Source organism: Bombina bombina, chromosome 2 (assembly GCF_027579735.1).
Source record: "Bombina bombina isolate aBomBom1 chromosome 2, aBomBom1.pri, whole genome shotgun sequence".
In the NCBI taxonomy this organism is placed as follows: Eukaryota; Metazoa; Chordata; class Amphibia; order Anura; family Bombinatoridae; genus Bombina; species Bombina bombina.
This window is the reverse complement of record NC_069500.1, coordinates 938,972,615-938,992,911: the sequence shown is the minus strand read 5'-3', so window position 1 is coordinate 938,992,911 and position 20,297 is coordinate 938,972,615. Positions and strand designations below refer to the sequence as shown.

The 20,297-nt window shown below is 39.8% G+C and overlaps 1 protein-coding gene across 4 annotated transcripts in view; it reads right to left on the bottom strand.

The window, feature by feature from the left end:
• The window catches only part of LOC128649879 (protein Shroom3), a 556,958-nt gene that overhangs the window by 45,663 nt on the left and 490,998 nt on the right, over positions 1-20,297 (bottom strand). For all 4 annotated transcript variants that reach the window (XM_053703406.1, XM_053703408.1, XM_053703407.1 and 1 more), the window contains 3 exons: positions 16,370-16,434; positions 6,071-6,949; positions 2,193-2,714 (listed from right to left, as the gene is read on the bottom strand). In XM_053703406.1, the coding sequence (XP_053559381.1) occupies positions 2,193-2,714; positions 6,071-6,949; positions 16,370-16,434 (1,466 nt within the window). The remainder of the gene's footprint in view (positions 1-2,192; positions 2,715-6,070; positions 6,950-16,369; positions 16,435-20,297) is intronic.

Sequence of the window (20,297 nt, the reverse complement as noted above, 5' to 3'; positions counted from 1 at the left end):
CTCATGAGCTGAACGCCAAAGGGGGCACACAACGATTGGTGGAAGCCGGATTCATGATCACTGTGCTAACTACAGCAGAACGACAGAAAAAAACAAGAGGCGTCTCATAGGGCGAGTATGTCTAAGTGGAAGAAAAACACTCAATGTGACACGTGTGGCAAACTGGAGCATACCAGTCCCTCCAACTGCGAGAGGATCACCGGTCTGCTTTCCATAAAGAAAAGGAAAGTATTTTTAAAAAGAAGCTTCAATGTAAAGTTTAATGACTGAAAGTGCCCCTGTTTTTAAGAGTATTTTTAGATACCGGGCACTTATTCATTAAACTTTACATTCACTTTAACAGCTTTAAGAGTGCCCTATGCAGCTGTTAATGGGTTTAACTTATGTCTCTCTCTCCTAAGTGTAAGGTGTTAAAATGCCCTTTATGACTGATATTCTAAAATGTGAAACAAGTTTAAAACGCACATAATTAATAAAATTGTATGAATAATTAAGAATAATGTTGACTAATATTTTACATATAAAATGCATCTATAAATATTTAGATTAAATACTGAAATCTACAATAATAATTCATCATTTAAATGAGCAAATTTTATCATAATTTTAAACAGTTCTTACAAAAATGCCAGCCAACAAAAATTATTAATAGACCAGGGTGTGAGAAGGTAATGCTTTATCACTGCTCCCCTAAGTGGTTTAACTGTGATATTCGCTAAGTTATCATGCAGTCTGTCATTTACAACAGTGTCTGAGGCCCATTACGTAGGTGTTAATGCCTATGCCGTTTGTTTGCAGTATCGGAAAGCGGAGGCACGAGACAAAGTACACGGCTAAGGAGTCTGCAAAATGTCACAACCATTTACAACTGTCAGACTGACAATAGGATTAGGAAACAGTTTACATTCTCTGCAATGAAATGAACATTTCCAAATTCATAAACAATTGCAAAACCTCTATTGTACATAGAACACTAACGTTTGCATGACAAGGTTCCATAAAAGAGTCCATACCTTAAAATGTCACTTAAAGGGATAGTAAACACCAAAATGTTATTGTTTAAAAAGATAGATAATCCAACCAACCCTGTTATAGAAATATACTTTATACCTCTGTAATAACCTTGTATCTAAGATTCTGCTAACTGCCTCCTTATCTCAGATCTTTTGACGGACTTGCATTTCAGGCAATTAGTGCTTACTCTTAAATAACTCTATGTGCTTGAGCACAATGTTATTTATATGAAACACATGAACTAACGCCCTCTAGTTGTGAAAAAATGTCAAATGCATTTAGATTAGAGGTGGCTTAGAAATTAGCATATGAGCCTACCTTGGTTTAGCTTTCAACTAAGAATACCAAGAGAACAAAGCACATTTGATGATAAAAGTAAATTAGACAGTTGTTTAAAATGACATGCCCTATACGAATCATGAAAGTTTAATTTGGACTTTACTATCCTTTTAAGTAATCCAATTATCTTATTAACTATTACATACTCATAAAAGGTGCCAGTTATCCCATATGTTCAGAATCTCCATCATATATGAAACCTGCTAAAAATACAACTCTCAAAAATAGTTATGGAACATTGAGTCTTTAGAGGCTAATATATTTGACTAGCAATTTAAATTGACAGTAAATCCTAGCGTTTCTGAAATGCTAGGATTTACCAGTGCTACAAATAAAGGGGACTTTCAGCCTCAGGCCTCCCACGGCAGGACACTATTTTATCAATGAAGTGATGTTTTCCCCTCTTAGCCAATAGCTGTGCAGCTCAGTTGGCATTATGCTGTATGGCTAGCACGCTATTGGCTAACATCACCTGCTGCGGGTGGCTCAGCACAGCGAACGCTGCAGGCAAATAAAGGAACTTTCAGCATGAGGTATTTTATACTTCATGACCGAAAGTCCCCTTTATTTGTAGCATTGGTAAATCCTATCGTTTAAAAAACACTATGATTTACCATCGCTTTAAGAATGTATGTGGTTCTTAAACTTAATAAAACTTTGATCTATCCAAGTAAAAAAAAAAAAAAACATTTTATTTGCCCTTATAATTGTTTTATATATCTGGGGAAAAGAACGTGACCAATCAAAAGATTTCTAAATATAAAAAAATATCTACAAAAAGACAAAACCACTAGCTCTTCAAACTATCTTCACCTATGAAAAGCATAAGACTCACTCACCTCAAGCCTTCTGTTGAAGCCTTCTTCTCTGCCAACATTTGCATAGTCTTCCTCTTTTTCTCTTTCAGTTCGTTGCTGCCCTTGCTGAACAGACCTTCCATTAAATCCATAGTAGTCTTCATCTTGGATTCAGGGTCCAAAATTTCAGCAAGTGACTTGTCCTTATTCACTATTTCCTTTGCTAATTCTTGGGACTTTACATCTTCTGGTGACATGACTTTTGTGTTGATGTGGTTTAAAGTATTCTTGTTTTCGGTGTCTGTATTTTGAACCCTGCTGATTAAAGTGCCCTCTGAATGATTTAGAAGTTGGTCTACAAAATAATTTTCTATGGTAGGTTTTACAGGGTGAGGTCCATGTACTGTAGAGGAGTGTTTTGTGAGAGGAAACTCTGAGTCTCTTGTAGGTATACTAGAGTTAAATAATGTTGTATTGCTACTGTCCTTAACAAGAGTTAGTGAGTGAGGTTCATCACACTTTCGAATCTGTTGTTCAGTCTTCTCATCAATGATCTGGGAATATCTGCCAAGGAAAGGAAAATGTATTACGTATTTCAGTGTGTTAATACTCTGTATATATACGGCTATATAATGCACATGATACAAGTGATTTGTTAAATAAAAATAATCTATAATACAGCATATAACACAATTACATCTGAGATACCAAAAAAAGCCAAAATGACTGCTACACAAAAAAGATACCATGTTAAACTGAAATGCCATTTCATGTTATTCCATAGCATATTATGGAAACCATTGTTATAGGTTACTTATTAAAGGGATAGGAAAGTCACAATTAAACTTGCATGATTCAGATACAGCACGTTATTTTAAGACACTTTTAAATTCACTTCTATTTTCAAATGTGCTTTGTTCTCTTTGTATCCCTTGTTGAAAAAGAATACGCACATATCCTACACTAGTGAGAGCTAGCTGCTGATTGGTGCCTGCAAACTAGCTAGCTGTCAGAAGTGCAATGTTCATTCAGCAATGGATAACAAGAGAATAAAGCAAATTTGATCATAGAAGTAAACTGGAAAGTTGCTTGACATAGTATGTTCGATCTGAATCATGAAATTTTGGGGTTTCCTGTCCCTTTAAGCTAACAGAAAGTTAAAGGGACATTAAACAGTAAATAAGTGCTAAATACAATATTTCATTCAAAGCAAAGATTAGACTGGGAATAATATGTAGATATATTTTAAAAATATATAAGCTATTTAAGTATTTAAAGGGACACTAAACCCAAAATCTTTCTTTCGTGATTCAGAAAGAGAATACAAATTTAAACAACAATCCAATTTACTTCTATTATTTATTTTGCTTAATTTTTTAGATATCCTTAGTTGAAGAAATAGCAATGCATATGGGTGAGTCAATCACATGAGGCTTCTAAGTGCAGCAACCAATCAGCAGCTACTGAGCCTATCTAGATATGCTTTTCAGCAAAGAATATCAAGAGAATAAAAGAAATTAGATAATAGAAGTAAATTAGAAAGTTGTTTAAAATTGCATGCTCTTTCTATATCATGAAATAAAAAAAAAATGGGTTTCATGTCCCTTTAAGTGTAAAGATTTAGTTTCCATAAAGTAATAGTCACAATATCTCCCTGTTTAAAAAAAATATTTTCTCTTTTGCTGAGGACAGTTAGGGATAGGTGAGGTACAAGATTGAGGCTTATAAAATCTGCATTTTGTGTCTCGTAGGGCTCAGAAAACGCACAATTTTCAGTGTTACAGGGTCAATAAACACCTTGTAATTACAAGACATTTCTGTTGTGTTGCAATAGAATAACATATCAGCCAAGGAGGGAGCGTCTATAGTGGAGGGGGGATTAGAGGGTGGGTAAATGATCTGGGAGGGGGAGGGGTGGTAGGGTAATGAGGGGGGCAGCTACACTACATAAAATATTTTTTATTATTAAATAAAAAAAGAAAAATGGCTAGATATCTGGGTACTGGCAGACAGCAGCTAGTACCTAAGATAGCGGATCTAATTAGAGGGGGGAGGTTAAGAGAGCTTTTTGGGAGGGATCAGGGAGGTGGGAAGGTAAGAGGGTAATCACACACTGAAGAAAATAATAATAAAATTTAAAAAAATAGAAAACGTCTAAAACTGGATACTGCCAGACTGTCTGCCAGTACTTAAGATGGGGTGACCAGTGGGGGGTGGGGGAAGAGAGCTGTTTGAGAGGGATCGGGGGGATGTTTCAGATGGGAGGCTAACCTCTAGACTAAAGCTAAACTTAACCTTACAAGTTACCTAATTAACCCCTTCACTGCTGGGAATAATAAACGTGTGCTGCGCAGCTGCAATTAGCGGGCTTCTAAGTACCAAAAAAGCAATGGAAAAGCCATAAATCTCTGCTATTTCTGAACAAAGGGGATCCCAGAGAAGCTTTTACATTCATTTGTGCCATGATTGCACAAACTGTTTTTAAGTAATTTCAGTGAGAAACCTAAAGTTTGCAAAAAAATAAAGTTTTTTTTTTTAAAATTTGAACGCATTTGGCGGTGAAATGGTGGCATGAAATATACCAAAATGGGCCTAGATCAATACTTTGGGTTGTCTACTAAAAAAATATATAGTTTTGATAGGTAAATAAAAAAAAATTGGCTTTATTTCTGTTTAAATGTAGTGATGGCAAAAATGCTAAAAAAGCTCTGGTCTTTTCAAGAAGTATTAGGGGCTGATTTACCAAATGTCAGACAAACATGATTCGATGTAGCGAATCATGTCCGCCCGACATCGCTAAATGCCAACAGCGTACACTGTCGGCATTTATCATTGCACAAGCATTACTGGTGAATCTGATCAGGATGATTGCAGTCCGCCACTTCAGAGGTGGCAGACGCGTTAAGGAGCAGCGGTCTTAAAAACCGCTGCTTCTTAACTCCTGTTTCAGAATAAGCAGCATCCGTTGCTTGGTAAATCGGCCCCTTAGTTTGAAATGCCCGGTCCTTAAGGGGTTAAAGAAGTAATAAGCAAGCACTATTACTGGTGTAAAAATTCAGTGCTCTATTCACTTAAAAGGACATCAAGACCAATGTATTTATTTTTTCTTTCATGATTTAGATAGAACATGCCGTTTTAATCAACTTTCCATTTTATTTCTATTAACTAACTTTGTATCCTTTGGTGAAAAGTATACCGAGGTAGACTCAGAAGCTGATTGGTGGCTGCAATTATATTCCTCTTGTCATTGGCTTTCAATTTACAATTTTAAACAGCCTTCCGATTTACTTCTATTATCAAGCCTATCAAACCTCAGGCTTCCCACAGCAGAATGAAATTTTTTCAATGAGGTGATGTTTCCACCTCATTGGAAATAGTTGTGTACCCATTTGGCATTATGCTGTATGGCTAGCACGCTATTGGCTAACATCACCTCATTGAAAAATAGCGTTCTGGCCTGAGGTTCTCATAGGTGCATACAATGCAGGCAAATAAAGGAACTTTCAGCATGAAGTATTTTATACTTTGTGACTGAAAGTCCCCTTTATTTGTAGCACTGTTAAATCCTAGCATTTCAAAAACACTAGGATTTACCATCACTTTAAGGGTGACATCTTTTTTTAATATCTATACAAAAGGAATTTAAAAAAAGATCAACTTTCACATAAAAGTTTCAGTATAAAGGTACATTTTTATTGTGAAAAAAATAAAGAAAGGAAATTAATCAAAATACTAAAAATAACTCAAATATAAAAATACTAAAATATAATTCACTACCTTACATTTATGTGTAATTTTAGTATAAAAATAAAATACTCAATAATGGTAAAAAAATTTATTTAGGGCACTGGTAAATCCTAGGGTTTCAAAAACGGTAGGATTTACCATCAATTTAAAATTGCTATGGAATATTTTCCTACCTGTCATTGGAATCCTGTTTAATAGGTTTTGGTCTGTTATATTTGTTTTCATAATTTACATTAGTTGATGTTAGTTGATGGTTTTCCTCCATTTTGTCTTGTAGAAGAGCATCCTCAAGGCTTGGAGGTGGAAAATGAGGTGGTGAAGATGGCATAACTGATATTTCAGTAGATTTTCGCAGTTCTTGCTCCTTCACAAATACCTCATCATCCTCTTCATCCTGTCCAACCACAGGAGGGGTTGAATGAAAACAAGACTCTGATATGCGGAGAGATATTTTTCCATGCTGGCTAGGTGTCTCAGGCTCAGAAGAACTACTGCTCCACAATGGATAGCTTTTTTGTTCATTCACTGGAACTAACGAGTTAGTCAAAGAATCCCCTTCATTTACAGAATTAATACACTTTATTTTTGGAGGCGGTGGCCTTTGTGGTGGAATAGACATTTTTCTACTCCCATTGTCGGAGAGGTCTTCAGTAGAATTATTTCCAGTCGATGTCCACTCTTCAGAACAATTCTCTTTATTTACTGGTGTGGCACTAAATTTCCCATTCTTTCCAGAATACAAATATTCTTCTGCAGTAACAAAGTCTGTTGTATGAGTAGATCCAACTTGCATTATTTTAGAAGGACTTGACTTACTGGATAAAGGTAAAGACTCATGTCTTAGCTCATGAGAATGGCTGTGCGTTCCTGTTGTTGGTGTAAAACTTTGGGTTCTGGCATGTTTTGGAATACCCATTTGTGTTGTGTTCTGGGTAACAACAGGATCATAAACATGCTTCTCTCTTCCCAAACTAATGTGGTCAAAGTGAGTCTGAACAGTAGAAAGGAAAGCATTTTTCTCTGTCTGACTTTCATCTTTGCTTTTGCGAGCACTAAGAATAAAAAAAAAACAACAACATTAAGTATTATTAACATGACCCCTAATCCAGGGCTCAACAAATCCAGGAGTTAGGGAGCTACTGGCTCCTAGAATTTTACCCCTGGCTCTTAACTTTTGGGTTATTTCCCCATATATCTATATACAAATAGCACTATCAGGGTCATAAAAATCTTCTTACTGGATCCTAAAGAGATTTGTCGACCCCTATCCTAATCACATCTTTTTGATAGTTAATTCTTCAAAACATACATTCTATTCTCCATTTCAATCTAGACACATCAGATAAGTCAAAATGCGCAACTTACAATTAGGTATGGACAAGTATGATTATTCTTTCCTTTCCCACTTAGGAGACAGAGTAGTATATGTCCACTTATAGAGACTAAAACAAAGTATTACACGATTCACACATAGGGGCCTAATTATCATTGTGCGGGGCCGGACATGATCCGCTGTAGCATACGCTGTCGGCATTTATCATTGCACAAGCATTTATAGTGAAATGCTTGTGCAATGCCGCCCCCTGCAGATTTGCGGCCAATCGGTCGTTAGCAGGGGGTGTCAATCAACCCGATCATATCCGATCGGGCTGATTGCTGTCCGCCCCCCTCAGAGGTGGCGGACGAGTTAAGGAACAGCGGTCTAATGCCCGCTGCTTCTTAACTTCTGCTTCAGGTGGACCTGAAGCAGAGTGGGTCAGAAGCAGCATCTGCTGCTTCTTAAATCAACCCCATAGTATAAAATTTTAAACAACTTTCTAGTTTAATTCAATTATAAAAAGGTGCTTCATACACTTGGTATCCTTTGTTGAAAGAGTAGCAATGCAATACTGGAAGCTAGCTGAACACATTGGGTGAGCCAATGACAAGAGGCATATATGTGCAGCCAGCAGCTAGCTCCCAGTAGTGCATTGCTTTTGAGCCTACTTAGGTATGCTTTTCAACAATGGATACTTGTATTAGTAAGTGCATATAAATATGTGCATGTGTGTTTACGTATGTGTGCCTGTGTCCATGTGTGTATGTGAGTGTAAATGTGTACGTAAGTTTATATGTGTGTATAGGTGTGTGTGTGTATACAAGTGTATAGTATGTATAGGCAATACATTTGCATGCAACACACATAATTGCTAAGTCTATATTCTGCATGTTGACAGCTTAACCATGCACTTTCTTCTATTCCAAGTATTTGTGAGGGTGTGGCCTATTCTCTTGTTTCCCCTCACTGGGCTAGATTACAAGTGGAGCGCTAAATTATCGTACACGTGGCAATTAGCGCTCAGAAAAGCAGAGATTAGATCTCTGGTTATCTTTCTAAAAGTGCCCCAAATGCCTTAAAAATAGAAGGTATTGTAGTTTTTTTATTAAAAAAAAATAATCTAGTTTAAAAAAATGTAAAAAAAAAATGCACTAGGCAGTTTTGGGAGTTGGCGGGAGTGGGGTGTTAGAAAAAAAACGGCACTGAAAAGTGACTTTACGTTGCTGTCTATGGGAAATGTGTGTTCCCATAGCCCACAATGTAAATATATATGTATATGATTATATACATATATATTTATGTGTTAATATGTGTATATAAATACACGCAAGGTTCTGATGCTCTCATGAGCGCAATGCTTCCTAGCAATGCAAATGCGAGCCCGTGTTCGCATTGCAATTAACTTGTAATACCAGCGCACATTATCGTGCACTGGTATCACAAAGTGAAGCATTACTATCGCTTGCATGTAAGCAACATTTAGCGCTCTACTTGTAATCTGGCCCACTGTATTTTGTGTTATCCAGCACTCTCACATTGAAACAGTTCTGCCAAATCAATAGTGATCATAAATTAAATCCTCCACTAATATACAGTATGGGGCCTATTTATCAAAGGTCTTGCTGACCTGATCCGACAGTGCGGATCAGGTCCGCAAGACCTCGCTGAATGCGGAGAGCAATACGCTCGCCGTATTCAGCATTGCACCAGCAGCTCACAAGAGCTGATGGTGCAACGCCGCCCCCTGCAGACTCGCGGCCAATCGGCCGCCAGCAGGGAGGTGTCAATCAACCCGATCGTACTCAATCGGGTTGAATTCCGGCGATTCCTGTCTGCCTCATCAGAGCAGGCGGACAGGGTTATGGAGCAGCGGTCTTTGTGACCGCTGCTTCATAACTGCGGTTTCTGGCGAGTCTGAAGACTCGCCAGAAACACGGGCCCACAAGCTCCGTTCGGAGCTTGATAAATGGGCCCCTATGTGTGCAGATTCATCATTATTTTTCCATCTATATAGATGACAGGCAAACTGCCTGGAATTTTGCAGTTAGACTGAGTTTTAAGACAGGGTCATACTGATATACTGAAGGATATTTCTACCTCTATGAAAGCCATAGTGACCTAAAAGAGACGGCACCTCAAATAGGCGCTATCCATGGAACAAGCACTATTTTTCCAGCTTGGTTTATTTACAGCTGAGATTGTCTCATTCCTGTTTAGATCTAATGCAGTATTACAATAATGTGTATTGTTTATCTTATATTTAAATGAACAGTATACTTTATTATTCATTAAGCTGCTGTACAGTAAAAGATTGTACCTTTTGTGGATTTTTGTTCATGTTCCTATACTTTACACACTTTTAAAAACATTGCTACATATAATACCTCCCATAATTTGCAATATCATTTCAGGATATGGGAGGTTAAAAAAAATAAAGAAGGGCAGGGTCACATGGAATGGGTTGGGTTATGGGCATCTCTGTGCGGGCCGCTAAAAACACTATAGGTCGACAAAAATAGGCAAATGCATCTGCTATGTTCAGCATTAATTTGTAAAGCGAATAAACAAACGCACATGCCTACAATGAATAACCATTTGGTGGTCCATTGGCTATATGTGGCAATTTTACCAAAACCTGGTGCTGCGTCCGTGGCCATTTTGAGGAAATGTTATAATTTGTTTGTTTAATACTAGCCGTGCTCTAGACCAGTGTTTTTCAACCAGTGTGCCGTGAGATATCCTCAGGTGTGCCGCGGCAGACTGACAACAGTGCGGGGGTGTCCCTCTTTCAAATTTTTAAATATTGGGAGGTATGTGACAGGCTCATCAGGCATCATTTACAGCCATGACATTGACATTCATTCACAGACAATCATTACGAATTGTTTGTGAATGAATGTCAATATGTCATGTATAGTTTGTAGGAGGCATGGCATGACAGCACAGTACAGTGTGTGTGTGTATATATATAAATATATATATATATATATATATATATATATATATATATATATATATATATATATATATATATATATATATATCCTGTAGTAGGCTACAATGTGTGATTTTGTAAAATTTTGGGATGGTGGTGTGCCACAGGATTTTTTAATGTAAAAAAAAGGTTGCAAATCACTGCTCTAGACTGTAAGCTTTCTGAACATGCCCCCAATTATTTTCACATCCATGTACCTCCTCAAATGATCTTTTATGAAAAATAAGAAACAGAATTTATGTTTACCTGATAAATTACTTTCTCCAACGGTGTGTCCGGTCCACGGCGTCATCCTTACTTGTGGGATATTCTCTTCCCCAACAGGAAATGGCAAAGAGCCCAGCAAAGCTGGTCACATGATCCCTCCTAGGCTCCGCCTACCCCAGTCATTCGACCGACGTTAAGGAGGAATATTTGCATAGGAGAAACCATATGATACCGTGGTGACTGTAGTTAAAGAAAATAAATTATCAGACCTGATTAAAAAACCAGGGCGGGCCGTGGACCGGACACACCGTTGGAGAAAGTAATTTATCAGGTAAACATAAATTCTGTTTTCTCCAACATAGGTGTGTCCGGTCCACGGCGTCATCCTTACTTGTGGGAACCAATACCAAAGCTTTAGGACACGGATGAAGGGAGGGAGCAAATCAGGTCACCTAAATGGAAGGCACCACGGCTTGCAAAACCTTTCTCCCAAAAATAGCCTCAGAAGAAGCAAAAGTATCAAACTTGTAAAATTTGGTAAAAGTGTGCAGTGAAGACCAAGTCGCTGCCCTACATATCTGATCAACAGAAGCCTCGTTCTTGAAGGCCCATGTGGAAGCCACAGCCCTAGTGGAATGAGCTGTGATTCTTTCAGGAGGCTGCCGTCCGGCAGTCTCGTAAGCCAATCTGATGATGCTTTTAATCCAAAAAGAGAGAGAGGTAGAAGTTGCTTTTTGACCTCTCCTTTTACCAGAATAAACAACAAACAAGGAAGATGTTTGTCTAAAATCCTTTGTAGCATCTAAATAGAATTTTAGAGCGCGAACAACATCCAAATTGTGCAACAAACGTTCCTTCTTCGAAACTGGTTTCGGACACAAAGAAGGCACGACTATCTCCTGGTTAATGTTTTTGTTAGAAACAACTTTTGGAAGAAAACCAGGTTTAGTACGTAAAACCACCTTATCTGCATGGAACACCAGATAAGGAGGAGAACACTGCAGAGCAGATAATTCTGAAACTCTTCTAGCAGAAGAAATTGCAACCAAAAACAAAACTTTCCAAGATAATAACTTAATATCAACGGAATGTAAGGGTTCAAACGGAACCCCCTGAAGAACTGAAAGAACTAAGTTGAGACTCCAAGGAGGAGTCAAAGGTTTGTAAACAGGCTTGATTCTAACCAGAGCCTGAACAAAGGCTTGAACATCTGGCACAGCTGCCAGCTTTTTGTGAAGTAACACAGACAAGGCAGAAATCTGTCCCTTCAAGGAACTTGCAGATAATCCTTTCTCCAATCCTTCTTGAAGAAAGGATAGAATCCTAGGAATCGTTACCTTGTCCCAAGGGAATCCTTTAGATTCACACCAACAGATATATTTTTTCCATATTTTGTGGTAAATTTTTCTAGTTACAGGCTTTCTGGCCTGAACAAGAGTATCAATAACAGAATCTGAGAACCCTCGTTTTGATAAGATCAAGCGTTCAATCTCCAAGCAGTCAGCTGGAGTGAGACCAGATTCGGATGTTCGACCGGACCTTGAACAAGAAGGTCTCGTCTCAAAGGTAGCTTCCATGGTGGAGCCGATGACATATTCACCAGATCTGCATACCAAGTCCTGCGTGGCCACGCAGGAGCTATCAAGATCACCGACGCCCTCTCCTGATTGATCCTGGCTACCAGCCTGGGGATGAGAGGAAACGGCGGGAATTCATAAGCTAGTTTGAAGGTCCAAGGTGCTACTAGTGCATCTACTAGAGTCGCCTTGGGATCCCTGGATCTGGACCCGTAGCAAGGAACCTTGAAGTTCTGACGAGAGGCCATCAGATCCATGTCTGGAATGCCCCACAGATGAGTAATTTGGGCAAAGATTTCCGGATGGAGTTCCCACTCCCCCGGATGTAATGTCTGACGACTCAGAAAATCCGCTTCCCAATTTTCCACTCCTGGGATGTGGATTGCAGACAGGTGGCAGGAGTGAGTCTCCGCCCATTGAATGATTTTGGTCACTTCTTCCATCGCCAGGGAACTCCTTGTTCCCCCCTGATGGTTGATGTACGCAACAGTCGTCATGTTGTCTGATTGAAACCGTATGAACTTGGCCTTTGCTAGCTGAGGCCAAGCCTTGAGAGCATTGAATATCGCTCTCAGTTCCAGAATATTTATCGGTAGAAGAGATTCTTCCCGAGACCAAAGACCCTGAGCTTTCAGGGATCCCCAGACCGCGCCCCAGCCCATCAGACTGGCGTCGGTCGTGACAATGACCCACTCTGGTCTGCGGAAGGTCATCCCTTGTGACAGGTTGTCCAGGGACAGCCACCAACGGAGTGAGTCTCTGGTCCTCTGATTTACTTGTATCTTCGGAGACAAGTCTGTATAGTCCCCATTCCACTGACTGAGCATGCACAGTTGTAATGGTCTTAGATGAATGCGCGCAAAAGGAACTATGTCCATTGCCGCTACCATCAAACCTATTACTTCCATGCACTGCGCTATGGAAGGAAGAGGAACGGAATGAAGTGTTTGACAAGAGTTTAGAAGTTTTGTTTTTCTGGCCTCTGTCAGAAAAATCCTCATTTCTAAGGAGTCTATTATTGTTCCCAAGAAGGGAACCCTTGTCGACGGAGATAGAGAACTCTTTTCCACGTTCACTTTCCATCCGTGAGATCTGAGAAAGGCCAGGACTATGTCCGTGTGAGCCTTTGCTTGAGGAAGGGACGACGCTTGAATCAGAATGTCGTCCAAGTAAGGTACTACTGCAATGCCCCTTGGTCTTAGCACCGCTAGAAGGGACCCTAGTACCTTTGTGAAAATCCTTGGAGCAGTGGCTAATCCGAAAGGAAGCTCGTCCAGGAATGCGAACCTTAGGAACCGATGATGTTCCTTGTGGATAGGAATATGTAGATACGCATCCTTTAAATCCACCGTGGTCATGAATTGACCTTCCTGGATGGAAGGAAGAATTGTTCGAATGGTTTCCATTTTGAACGATGGAACCTTGAGAAACTTGTTTAAGATCTTGAGATCTAAGATTGGTCTGAACGTTCCCTCTTTTTTGGGAACTATGAACAGATTGGAGTAGAACCCCATCCCTTGTTCTCCTAATGGAACAGGATGAATCACTCCCATTTTTAACAGGTCTTCTACACAATGTAAGAATGCCTGTCTCTTTATGTGGTCTGAAGACAATTGAGACCTGTGGAACCTCCCCCTTGGGGGAAGCCCCTTGAATTCCAGAAGATAACCTTGGGAGACTATTTCTAGTGCCCAAGGATCCAGAACATCTCTTGCCCAAGCCTGAGCGAAGAGAGAGAGTCTGCCCCCCACCAGATCCGGTCTCGGATCGGGGGCCAACATTTCATGCTGTCTTGGTAGCAGTGGCAGGTTTCTTGGCCTGCTTTCCCTTGTTCCAGCCTTGCATTGGTCTCCAGGCTGGCTTGGCTTGAGAAGTATTACCCTCTTGCTTAGAGGACGTAGCACTTGGGGCTGGTCCGTTTCTACGAAAGGGACGAAAATTAGGTTTATTTTTGGCCTTGAAAGACCTATCCTGAGGAAGGGCGTGGCCCTTACCCCCAGTGATATCAGAGATAATCTCTTTCAAGTCAGGGCCAAACAGCGTTTTCCCCTTGAAAGGAATGTTAAGGAGTTTGTTCTTGGAAGACGCATCAGCTGACCAAGATTTCAACCAAAGCGCTCTACGCGCCACAATAGCAAACCCAGAATTCTTCGCCGCTAACCTAGCCAATTGCAAAGTGGCGTCTAGGGTGAAAGAATTAGCCAATTTGAGAGCACGGATTCTGTCCATAATCTCCTCATAAGGAGGAGAATCACTATCGATCGCCTTTACTAGCTCATCGAACCAGAAACACGCGGCTGTAGTGACAGGGACAATGCATGAAATTGGTTGTAGAAGGTAACCTTGCTGAACAAACATCTTTTTAAGCAAACCTTCTAATTTTTTATCCATAGGATCTTTGAAAGCACAACTATCTTCTATGGGTATAGTGGTGCGTTTGTTTAAAGTAGAAACCGCTCCCTCGACCTTGGGGACAGTCTGCCATAAGTCCTTTCTAGGGTCGACCATAGGAAACAATTTTTTAAATATGGGGGGAGGGACGAAAGGGATACCGGGCCTTTCCCATTCTTTATTTACAATGTCTGCCACCCGCTTGGGTATAGGAAAAGCTTCTGGGAGCCCCGGGACCTCTAGGAACTTGTCCATTTTACATAGTTTCTCTGGGATGATCAAATTCTCACAATCATCCAGAGTGGATAATACCTCCTTAAGCAGAGCGCGGAGATGTTCCAACTTAAATTTAAATGTAATCACATCGGGTTCAGCTTGTTGAGAAATTTTCCCTGAATCTGAAATTTCTCCCTCAGACAAAACCTCCCTGGCCCCCTCAGACTGGTGTAGGGGCATTTCAGAACCATTATCATCAGCTTCCTCATGCTCTTCAGTATCTAAAACAGAGCAGTCGCGCTTACGCTGATAAGTGGGCATTTTGGCTAAAATGTTTTTGATAGAGTTATCCATTACAGCCGTTAATTGTTGCATAGTAAGGAGTATTGGCGCGCTAGATGTACTAGGGGCCTCCTGAGTGGGCAAGACTCGTGTAGACGAAGGAGGGAATGATGCAGTACCATGCTTACTCCCCTCACTTGAGGAATCATCTTGGGCATCATTTTCAGTGTCACATAAATCACATTTATTTAAATGAAAAGGAACCTTGGCTTCCCCACATTCAGAACACAGTCTATCTGGTAGTTCAGACATGTTAAACAGGCATAAACTTGATAACAAAGTACAAAAAACGTTTTAAAATAAAACCGTTACTGTCACTTTAAATTTTAAACTGAACACACTTTATTACTGCAATTGCGAAAAAGTATGAAGGAATTGTTCAAAATTCACCAAAATTTCACCACAGTGTCTTAAAGCCTTAAAAGTATTGCACACCAAATTTGGAAGCTTTAACCCTTAAAATAACGGAACCGGAGCCGTTTTTAACTTTAACCCCTTTACAGTCCCTGGTATCTGCTTTGCTGAGACCCAACCAAGCCCAAAGGGGAATACGATACCAAATGAAGCCTTCAGAAAGTCTTTTCTATGTATCAGAGCTCCTCACACATGCGACTGCATGTCATGCTGCTCAAAAACAAGTGCGCAATACCGGCGCGAAAATGAGGCTCTGCCTATGATTAGGGAAAGCCCCTAGAGAATAAGGTGTCTAAAACAGTGCCTGCCGATATTATTTAACAAAAATACCCAGATTAAATGATTCCTCAAGGCTAAATATGTGTAATATATGAATCGATTTAGCCCAGAAAATGTCTACAGTCTTAATAAGCCCTTGTGAAGCCCTTATTTACTGTCTGAATAAAAATGGCTTACCGGATCCCATAGGGAAAATGACAGCTTCCAGCATTACATCGTCTTGTTAGAATGTGTCATACCTCAAGCAGCAAAAGACTGCTCACTGTTCCCCCAACTGAAGTTAATTCCTCTCAACAGTCCTGTGTGGAACAGCCATGGATTTTAGTAACGGTTGCTAAAATCATTTTCCTCATACAAACAGAAATCTTCATCTCTTTTCTGTTTCAGAGTAAATAGTACATACCAGCACTATTTTAAAATAACAAACTCTTGATTGAATAATAAAAACTACAGTTAAACACTAAAAAACTCTAAGCCATCTCCGAGGAGATGTTGCCTGTACAACGGCAAAGAGAATGACTGGGGTAGGCGGAGCCTAGGAGGGATCATGTGACCAGCTTTGCTGGGCTCTTTGCCATTTCCTGTTGGGGAAGAGAATATCCCACAAGTAAGGATGACGCCGTGGACCGGACACACCTATGTTGGAGAAATAATATTTAACATAATCATAATAATTATTATCTTGCTTCATCATCTAAGTGTACATAAATTGTGCTTGAAATGTTAAACATACCTGAACCTTGGATTAGTCAATACATATGAAGAGTTCCTTTCAGTATTCTGTCTGACCAAAAAATCCTAAAACAGAAGAAAGAAATATATGTTTACACCTGACATGAGTTTCATTTTCAGTTTCTGGAAATGTAACTGTTGATGGATTTCAACATTTGATGTAAAATTATTGGACACCATTTCCCACAAAATCAGATATATAACATAAACTAGATTTCTTTCGCCATTGCCTGATAATAAAAAAAACTGCAGTTCCTCAGACTTCTCTGTGTTCTGTAAATGTTGGTTGAACAGCAGAGCTTGTCAAAACTCGGGAAACAGGAAGCTCCAAAACGTAATGGATTGAACATAATATAAAAATACGCTTATTATCTGTTACTGGTTCTTCTCTATTCTTGATGGCTGTGATGGAGCCATAAATAATAAAAGGGGGATGTGCTTGTAGCTTCCGATTGGGGCTTTGCCTATGTGTTTAACGGCTTTGTTAGAATTAAACACATAGGTATTGATCACTATCTTGCGCTTGCTTTTATCAGATAACGATTTCTGAAGCGCAGCCAGTGTCGTCAATATGATCTTCCAGTGATCACTAAAATGTCTCTGCCATCAATACTCCTAAAACGTTACATTTTTACCTCTTTGTTGTTAATCTCCCAATTTCGTAATCCAAAAACCAAATGTACTGGATTAAAGGGACATGAAATCCATTTTTTCCCTCCGATTTCTGGGGTTTAGCGATTACATCATACTGACTGATCTCTTTTAACCCCTTAATGATCACGACATGTCCTGTATGTCATTGGTCGTTAAGGGTTTTTCAGGCCGTGAAAAATGGCCCCGTTAATATGTGGTTATTTATCTAGAATTTGAATTGTGATAAGGTAAAAAATATATAATGAAAACAGTGCTTCAGATAAACACTGAAAATGGCTAATTCTAATTGTTGGCTCACCTGCAGCTGTTCTAACAAACTAGAGCTTATTGTCATTTTAAAACGTCCCTTTAATATAAGAATATCACGTTGTACAAGAACTATATCAATACAGACTCACAAAATGTATTCTCCCATTTAAACACTTCTGCAACTTCTTCTTTTTAATTTTTGAATCTTTGCCATTGACATACTTTCAGAATATTGGTCCATTCTGAGAGGTGCAAGTGAATTCAGCCAATCAGAATACAGACATTCCGATACACAATTCATAAATACAGACTGGGATCAGGGTTATTGCTTATTTTCACCAGCAACCAGCTATGCAGATATCATGATAAAGCCTCATAACCGTAGAGTTGCCACCTCAGCCATGTTCTCCTGGACACTTATGAGTTATACATGTTGCAGGGTGTGCAGAGAGGAATATGAATCGTGCTGTTCAGTGTCACTATTTTTGTGCTGTCCAGGGTTGAAATTCATGTTCCTACCTGCACACACTGCAGCATGTATAGCTTATAAGTGTCCAGGAAAAACATGGCTGAGGTGGCAACTGTGCTTCGCCTGTAACTGCGCCCCAGCTCGCCTCCAGAGAAACGCACATGTGCGCCTGAATTTATAAAAAAAAAAATAGACGTAACTTTGCACGTTTAGTACAAGGCGAGCTGGGGCGTAATAATGATAAATTTCGCCTGTCGGAAAAAGAATTTACTCCCTATTTATCATAGTACATCCCTATAAATATTTACGCCGCCATGTCTTGATTATTAAAGATGCGTTTTTTTGGTATCTATTTTGCGCATTTATATGTCATATCTTTTACATTTTGTGCAGTTAGGTACAGTACCTAATTTAATAATGTGTTAATCTTATATTTTCTAATTTTAACATATTTAATAATGTTTCCGTGCTGTTTTTTCCATATGTTCTTCCTTGTTGGTAATTTAGGATCACGCAAATCAATATATCAATATATATTTATCTATCATTGTCAGTCAAGGCTTATAAAGACCACAACGGGCAAGAAAACTCTTGGTACCCCTATGCGCCTGTGGAAGTGCAAATTTCTTGCAATACCAGTCTCTTCTTGGCGCTGAGCCTTGGATAAAGCAGTTAAAATAAGAAAGTACTGCATCACAAGCTGTAAAAGAATGTATGATAATGCTGTTTGCCTATATAGGTATTGCAAAATATAGCACACGCAATTTAAGGACAAATTGCAGTTCCCTATTGGCGCAAAGCAATGATAAATAAGAAACTGAGCGCAGGGCCGGATTTACATCTCATGTGCCTGTAGGCACAAAAACCTGAAGCGCCCCCCCACCCCCCCCTCCCCCCTCCCAAAAAAGTGAAAAAGTGAGGACTTTTTTTATATATTATTTAGGACAACTATCTATATTTTTTAAGCAATAACAATTTTAGTGTAGACTGTCCCTTTAGGTAATAAAATATAAATTCCCCATTGTCCTCTCTAAGTATTGAATTTACAAATATAAGTAAGCAAGTGTGTGTACACAAAGGGATAACACAATGATCTATTACCTGATATATATATATATATATATATATATATACACACACACACACATATACATACATACACACACACACACACACACACAAACAAACATAAACCCATACACATACACAGTCACACACACACACACAATAATTTTATGTGTACTAAATGTCCCTAATTCTTTTATTTGAGGAACATTTAAATGGCAAGGGAAAAGCATTGCAAGGATTTAAAAGAGACGAACAAAGCCAATTACACTTCTGCAGCCATGTGAACATGCATTTTACATGATATCTAGTTTCTAAAAGAGTTAATAAATTAACAGTGAAGTTACTGAGATTATAGTGACAGCTCAAGTATTTATAATTCAGAATTTGATCAAACATCATAGAGACAGAATATACAGACAAATCTCTGCTAAACATGACCAAGGCTGCACAGCTCAGAATAAACTGTAACCTATAGAACAGCAGGATGTAGCTCAGTACGGTCTCCAGTCCCAACACATATGTTTTAAGCAGAAGGAAATACATGGCTAGCACCACCGCTGGGGCGATCAAACACACTGTCACACTCACTATGAGAGGGAACCTTCTCTCACACAGGTACCTGCGTCACAGTCACAGTCCAGTCAGTCTAATAATAACTTTTTACTGTGTAAGTGTTACAGTTAGTGCGCTTGGCCTTGGTCACTCTGACTCACTTTGTCTTTCACAGACTACTAGTCACACTCACTTATATGCTGTAGAGAGGCTGAGGCGTCTCAGGGCCCAGGGCAGGCGACAGGCTCCGCTCCAACAGCGTCAGAAGGTGGACCGTGGAGGAGCAACCAAAACTTCAGCCAGCCCAGGCCAGCAGCAATGAGAACGCACATCAGCTCACTTTCTTCCCGCCTAGTACTCTGACTCTGAGAGGCAGAGGGCGGCAGTCGGCATCATGTGATGGTCGGACGTGGGCGTGACGCTGCCCGCGGCGCCGACCACAGCAGTTTCAGAGCAGCTGCGAGCACACTCACCTGGGCCCGGGGACTGGAGTATGTATGAGACGACTTGTCAGTCACTTCACTTGTGCAGGCTGTGCACTACCAACTGGAGCGTGGGAGCGAGGGTGGAGTCAGGGGTGGGAGGGAGTCAGCCTAGGAGGACGCGAGGAGACGACTGCAGTGCGTGCGCTGCTACTGCTACTTGCTAAAGTTGTTGCTTGCTAGTCTCCTAGTTCTGCTCACTGTGACATCTGTTCTGATAAAGTTGATAAGCACTAGCCCCTGCCTACTGTACAAATTAAACACTACAGAAAGTAACAAAGCACTCACTCACAGGCTCAACAAAATCAGGAAAAAAAAAAACTTCACTTTAAAAAAAAAAAAAAAAAAAAAAAAAAACTGACTCTGTGGCGCCCCCTGCTGCAATGCGCCTGTAGGCACATGCCTACTGTGCCTAATGGCAAATCCGGCCCTGACTGAGCGTATTTGTAGGTCGG